Source organism: Gadus macrocephalus, chromosome 12 (assembly GCF_031168955.1).
Source record: "Gadus macrocephalus chromosome 12, ASM3116895v1".
NCBI classification, from domain to species: Eukaryota; Metazoa; Chordata; class Actinopteri; order Gadiformes; family Gadidae; genus Gadus; species Gadus macrocephalus.
This window is the reverse complement of record NC_082393.1, coordinates 23,893,594-23,901,287: the sequence shown is the minus strand read 5'-3', so window position 1 is coordinate 23,901,287 and position 7,694 is coordinate 23,893,594. Positions and strand designations below refer to the sequence as shown.

At 41.7% G+C, this 7,694-nt stretch overlaps 1 protein-coding gene across 1 annotated transcript in view; it reads left to right on the top strand.

The window, feature by feature from the left end:
* The window catches only part of LOC132469741 (mitochondrial import inner membrane translocase subunit TIM44-like), a 7,850-nt gene extending 6,385 nt beyond the window's left edge, over positions 1 to 1,465 (top strand). The window contains exon 13 of the mRNA XM_060067751.1: positions 451 to 1,465. Within this exon, the coding sequence (XP_059923734.1) occupies positions 451 to 570 (120 nt within the window). The 3' untranslated portion in view covers positions 571 to 1,465. The remainder of the gene's footprint in view (positions 1 to 450) is intronic.
* The last annotated feature ends 6,229 nt before the right edge of the window (positions 1,466 to 7,694 follow it).

The following is a 7,694-nucleotide window of genomic DNA, read 5'->3' as shown; positions in this document are numbered from 1 at the left end:
TGCCAGACGTGAGCACATCTGCCTTGATTAAGTAATCCCAAGGAAGAACACGTATTAGCTAGACTGTAGGTCTGTCTCTATTTAAAAAAACATAAATCCTGCAAAGCACGCTAATGTTAAACGGAGGGCTCCTCAATGACAGCGGCGATATCTCAGCGAGGCGGCGCTGGCACACTCCGGCTGTTTTGATTGGCCAAAGTTTTCACTGAGCGGCACGCTCCAGCTGGATGCCTGCCTGGCGCTCAGAGTGCCCTCGCCACAGATTAACGGTCGATGCAACCTTCCCCTGGGATTAATGGACGGTTTCCTAATGTCTGGAGATAAAATGACAGCTGTCCCTTTTTGAGTCCGCTGACGCAGGGCTCGGATGCAGCCTCTCGTTATTCCTCGGCTCTCGTTCTTCTGGTCCCGTCGCTGACCTCGTTGTTGTGCTCTCTGTCGGCGTGGCAGGACAAGGTGCAGAGGATCATGTACGTGTGGGCTCTGTGTCGGGACCAGGAGGAGCTCAACCCGTACGCCGCCTGGAGACTGCTGGACATCTCCGCCTCCAGCACGGAGCAGATCCTCTGAGATGGAGGACGCACACACGCCTTAACGCACACACACACACACACACAGACGCACTGCACAGCCACACAAGCCCAACTGCTTACCCAGGGACGGGGATGAAGACTCAGGGGGTCCCCTGGGGCTGGCTGATAAGAGCCCCACACTCACACTTCAAAGAGGTAGAAGTTAGAAAGACGGTCGGGGATGGTGGGCGCCTCGCTGCCGACGGAGGTGCCGAGCGACCTGCTGCGAGGCATTATCTGCTCGCCAGGCTCCTACGCTGGCAGGCAGCCAGAGACCTCCTTTCTCCCTTATGCTCCTGAAGGCTGCGAGGCAGACCTAGGGAGAGGAGGGTTACTTCCGCGTTCGCATACCAGTTGTTCTGCGGACGGCCACAAGGGGGCACTATATCACCGACTGGTCTACTTGAACGTCCTCGGCTGTCCGCCCTGTCCGCTTGTCAGTTAAGTTTGGAACGTAATTATAGTCATTTTTGTTCTTCTCGATTGACTTCGGATATTTTTGTTGAAACAAATGGGTTTGGAATCCATGACGTTTGGTTCATTTCCACTGGGATTTATGTCATACATGTCTGCTATGTTGTTGTCAAATGGGATGATGACTGCCATTCGGTGATTATCTGGGTCTGTTTGTGTGTGTGTGGAGGGCCTATAGTATGACGCTAATGCAGTGCTGCTGGCCTCATTATTTTGTACAACAAATTTGTTTGTAGGATTTGAGGTGATTGGAGTCTTCAGATAAGTCTATATTTATTATAAAAAGTAATAAAGATGACACCTGATTTTCTTATTTGAAGAGACCTTTAAGAAATGTATATGATGGGAATAATTCCACACATGCCTAACACATCAGGAGAAAGATTTGGCGTTTCATTAAAGGGCAATTTCTATTTAAAGTTCATTCTCGATTGATTCAGGTCTTCCCGTTTCCAAATGATTTCCTTTGGGAATGATTCTTACTCTGAGATTATTTTTACCGTTGGTTTCCCAGAGCAGAAGTGGAACACTTGAAATTTCACTAATGAGTAACCACTTATGAAAACACTTGCTTCATGAACTCTGCTATACTTAATAATATTATTATAATAATCCATCCCATGCAAATGCAATGTACTTTGACAAATTTGTTGCTGCCCAAATTGTATTAATTTAATTGCAAAACTTTCAAATATTTAATTATACAGCATTTTAGTTTTTTCTAGGAAATCAATGTAAAATGCTAGAACCGATACATTATCAAAAAAGCCGTGAAGATATAATGAATGCTAAGCAGTCAAGTACTACCACTTGAACTCACTTTTCTTCATTGTTCATGATTATTTTTAATAGGTCGATTTGACTCTCAATTCAAACTATTTTCTTGTGTCAAAAGTACAAAAGCCCTTTTTATTTCCGACATGAAGGCTAAATAACCCCTCTCTCGCTTGGGGACTGTTAACTGGGCATTCATACCATAATTTACCTCAAAGCTGTGGAAATGTGTAAACTGTGTGCAATATTATCAGTCTAAATGGCTGTGCTGAACATTGCTGACCTGGAAGTTATTTAAATTAATAATTGAAATGTAAATCAAGTCATTGATGATGCAGCCTATCCGAGTCTCTCACCACTGTTTGTGTTTCTGTTGCAGAGTAGTCAGGGTTTCATTCTATTAAATGTAATGCTATGAAACCAGAGCAGAGATTGTGGCTGTGCTCTATTCATACATTGGGTGACTCCCGGGCAAGTGAATGTCAGACGTGTGTCACTATCTAATTACACAAACTACATTACCTGTCTATTTGCCTAATCCGTTTTTCGTAATCAATTCTTGCAAGATGCCGTTAAAGCAGTTCGAGCGATGGTCATTTATTACATCAGTGTTGTTTCTGGTCCATGGCATTGAATTGTAATATCCCCGCTCCACGCCCTGCTCCTCAGACGTAATGTCCCATTTATCGTAATCGGAGTATTCATAGAGCAGCAAATTGAAACTGTCAAATCAATATGTACATTTTTTCCCTCAGGGAACCTCCGCCTTTCAATCACAGCACACACGATCTGCTCACCGCGCGTCTACCACGAGTCTGCCCGGGAACAGATACCTTCCGGGTAATTGCCTTTATGTGCTTCAAATGTAAACGTAAGATCACTGCAGCGTCTCTTATTACTGCACGTGGGATGACACAATCTCACGTGGAACCCGAGAATCAGGTTTTTTCCTCCCTGAAAAAGAGTGCGTTGTGATTTTCAGCTTATCTGTTGTACTCTCACAACAGAGCAGGATGGATCACCCCAGCCTTGGGTGAGGAGGCCTGTTTTAGCTGATGAGTTACTAGCCTGCCAACTGATTCGCACACATGGGCCGCTTCCTTCATGCGTGCGGGGTGCACTGCGCGGGCGTATACGCGTGTGGATGTTCAGCTCGGTACGCGCAACGTCTCGGGCATGTCGCAGATGATGGATACCCACCGCTGGTGAACAATGCTGAAGTCGCAGCTCCGCTTGGGGGCCCCTCATCGCTCCAACATCATCCCACTGCAGACACAAATGGGCGTTCTCGTGTGGTGGGAGTTCCCGTTTACGCAGACTGGAACGCCCCCTTCTTATTCTTCGTCGCCTTTCTCGCTGAACTGTATTACATTTTCAAAGTGTACTACTCCGAAACCATGTAAATAGTGTTGTAAATAAACTTCCAAAGCTTTTCAAATCTTATTTGGCAAATTACTTCAAATGGTGTGTCTTTTTACAATTTATTCGTTACCAGCATTCGTAGTGTTGATCAGCAGTGAAATAGTCTGCTATAAAGGTGCGGCCACACCAGACGCGTACTTCGCGTATGAAATCGCCATTTTTTCCATAGGGAACCATTGGTTTACGCGCGTATTACGCGTTTCACGCGTAATACGCGTATAAGCAACATTTTACGCGCGTATGAGGCGCGTATATTTACGCGCTATACGCGCGTATATTTACGCGCTATACGCGCGTATATCGCGTACATTTCAAGAGTTCGAAAAATTGAACTTTTTACGCTCATACGCATGGCGATTAGCCGTGTTGCCCAATCAGCGTTGAGCTTGACCCGACGTCACTGGCAGAGAGTAGTGAGCTTGGACAGAAGCATACGGCCGACATCTTTCTTTATTCTGTGTGGAAATAGTAACATAGTTACGCCATTAAATGCTTTTATGGAAACATTTCTAGCGAGAAATGTGCATTTTACTTTCATAATGTTTGCTCTGTGAATGTGAAGGATGTTTGGTTTGATTATGACGAAGAGGGAACGCTCCGTTCACTTGCATGGACAGAGTCTCTGGTTACTAAGCAACCTCAACGTCTTGGCGGACTATATATCTGCTGATCAACACTACGAATGCTGGAAACACACCAGACACACCATGTGAAGTTATTTAACCCGATTATTGTTATTTATATCCGAGATTATTTAATCTAACCCGATCTAAACTCTATCACCAAAACACGGCGGCGTTTGGGTTTCCTACCTCGGACTCCAGCGCAGCCACGGCCGACAACTATCTTTATTCTGGGTGGAAATAGTAACATAGTTACGCCATTAAATGTGTTTACGGAAACATTTTTAGCGAGAAATGTGCATTTTACTTTCGTAATGTTCGCTCGGTGAATGTGAAGGATGTTTGGTTTGATAGTTATGACGAAGAGGGAACGCTCCGTTCACTTGCATGGACATGGACTCATCTAGGCGAGTGACGTAGGCGCGTATGGCGCGTATGCAACCATTTTTGACACAAAATGGTCAAGCAACATTTTACGCGCGTATCTCGCGTAAAAATTACGCGAGATACGCGCCTGGTGTGGCCGCACCTTAAGACGTTGACGTCGCTTAGCAACCGAAGACGCTGGGGTTGACAAGTTATCGGACTGCTACCCTTGCAAGTGAACGGAGCGTTCCACGGCATTGAGAAGACCAGTGTAATAAAGGCCTATAAAATGTCTGTTTATGGCATAGATTTCCCCTCAGATTAGGCCAACAAAGCAATGATAACAAAAACAACAAACGCTCGATCAAAGGCCCCCTCTCCCTCGGGTCAATCAAAACCCTCATTGTTTAACATGAATTGGCTAAACAAATGACCACTGTACCATATTTAAACACAATTCAAATTGTGCAGAGAATTATTTCCATTGGTCATTCTCAGTGGCGGCTGGCGATCAAACATGTTGGTGGGGCACAGTAACAGACATTTAATAGATTTGATTTCCTGTATTCTGGTGCCTTTTGGGGATGGCCACTACCTATTTACCTACTTTTCATTCAGATTCATAGCCTACATCCTGACTTGCAGGGCCTGGACAAGCTTACACTGCATATACAGACCTACTTCATGGCCATTCCACCAGCCATTGCTATTTGACCCATTGTTGTTATTCTGATATTGAGACAAATCATGATCACTGTCCTATAGCGTCCATTTTTTGTGAGTCTCAATGTCTACTTCAAATGCAGTTAGAAATATGGGACAGTTGCTTCATTTTGTTTTTATGCTACAGGCCGAAAGACTAAATTAATATGTAACTTACTTGCTCCTTTTAAGTATAACATTGCTTGGGGAGTCCAATTCCTCCACTGAAAAGGGTGGAAAGTGCTTACAACTCTCTGCTAGGTAGCGATCTATGACACTGTTGTTTTTTATTGGTCGTCATGAAAAAAACAAAAGGGGTAACACTGTCGATATTTATCAAATAAAACATAGGGGGTAACACTATTGTTTTTCACACACTGTCGTTTTAATCAAATGAAACATAAGGGGTAACACTGTAGTTTTAATCAAATGAAACATGAGCGGTAACACTGTCGTTTTTATCAAATGAAACATGAGGGGTGACACTGTGGTTTTTTATCGGTCGTCATGAAAAAAACATAAGGGGTAACACTGTCGTTTTTATCAAATGAAACATGAGGGGTGACACTGTCATTTTTCTTTGGTCGTCATGAAAAAAAACATAAGGGGTAACACTGTTGTTTTTGATTGGTCTTCATGAATAAAAAAAAAAAGGGGTAACACTGTTGTCTTTGTCAAATAAAATATAAGGGGTAACACTGTCGTTTTTTATCAGTCGTCATGAAAAAACCATAAGGGGTAACACTGTCGTTTTTATCAAATGAAACGTAAAGGGTAACACTGTCGTTTTTTATCTGTCGTCATGAAAAATCCATAAGGGGTAACACTGTCGAAATCTATCGAATAAAACATAGGGGGTAACACTGTCGTTTTTATCAAATGAAACATGAGGGGTGACACTGTTGTTTTTCTTTGGTCGTCATGAAAAAAACCATAAGGGGTAACACTGTTGTTTTTTATTGGTCGTCATGAAAAAAAAAAAGGGGGTAACACTTACGTTTTTTATTGGTCGTCATGAAAAAAAACATAAGGGGTAACGCTGTTGTTTTTTATTGGTCGTCATGAAAAAAAACACAAGGGGTAACACTGTAGTTTTTTATCGGTCGTCATGAAAAAAACATAAGGGGTAACACTGTTGTTTTTATCGGTCGTCATGAAAAAAACATAAGGGGTAACACTGTCGTTTTTTATCGGCCGTCCTGAAAAAAAACATAGGGGGTAAACCTGTCGATATTGATCAAATAAAACATAGGGGGTAACACTGTTGTTTTTCTTTGGTCGTCATGAAAAAAAACACAAGGGGTAACACTGTCGTTTTTATCGGTCGTCATGAAAAAAACATGAGGGGTAACACTATCGTTTTTTATCGGCCGTCCTGAAAAAAAACATAAGGGGTAAACCTGTCGATATTGATCAAATAAAACATAGGGAGTAACACTGTTGTTTTTCTTTGGTCGTCATGAAAAAAAACACAAGGGGTAACACTGTCGTTTTTATCAGTCGTCATGAAAAAAAACATAAGGGGTAACACTGTTGTTTTTTATTGGTCGTCAAGAAAAAAAACATAACATTAAAATGTATGTGTGTTTTTCTATTATTTCCCTTATGGTTTTTTCATGACGACTGATAAAAAAAGGGCAGTGTTAAAAAAGTGTTCTTTGGTTGTCATGAAAAAAACCATAAGGGGTAACACTGTGTTTTTTGATTGGTCGTCATGAAAAAAAACACAAGGGGTAACACTGTTGTTTTTTATTGGTCGTCATGAAGAAAAACATAAGGGGTAACACTGTTGTCTTTGTCAAAAAAAACATAAGGGGTAACATTGTCGTTTTTTATCGGTCGTCATGAAAAAAAACATAAGGGGTAACACTGTCGTTTTTTATCGGTCGTCGATAAAAGGGGTAACACTGTTGTTTTTATCGGCCGTCATGAAAAAAACATAAGGGAAATAATAGAAAAACACATACATTTTAATGTCATGTATATCTTCTTCATTGCTGATTGATCAATGTGAATTTACATCTCCTCAGTGGTGCTGTGGAGTGTACTCTTTGAAAAGTTCAGAGGTTAATACTCCAAACAGCTCAGGTTCGAATCCCTGCAAAAACGTTGACAGGGGTACCGCTGTTGTATTTTATCGGTCGTCATGAAAAAAACCATAAGGGGTGATGGGGTCATGAAAAAAACCATAAGGGGTAACGCTGTTGTTTTTCTTATTGGTCGTCATGAAAAAAATCACAAGGGGTAACACTGTTGTTTTTATCGGTCGTCATGAAAAAAACATAAGGGGTAACACTGTCGTTTTTTATCGGCCGTCCTGAAAAAAAACATAAGGGGTAAACCTGTCGATATTGATCAAATAAAACATAGGGGGTAACACTGTCGTTTTTATCGGTCGTCATGAAAAAAACATAAGGGGTAATCCTGTCGATATTGATCAAATAAAACATAGGGGGTAACACTGTTGTTTTTCTTTGGTCGTCATGAAAAAAAACACAAGGGGTAACACTGTCGTTTTTATCGGTCGTCATGAAAAAAAACATAAGGGGTAACACTGTTGTTTTTTATTGGTCGTCAAGAAAAAAAACATAACATTAAAATGTTTGTGTGTTTTTCTATTATTTCCCTTATGGTTTTTTCATGACGACTGATAAAAAAAAGGGCAGTGTTAAAAAAGTGTTCTTTGGTCGTCATGAAAAAAACCATAAGGGGTAACACTGTGTTTTTTGATTGGTCGTCATGAAAAAAAACACAAGGGGTA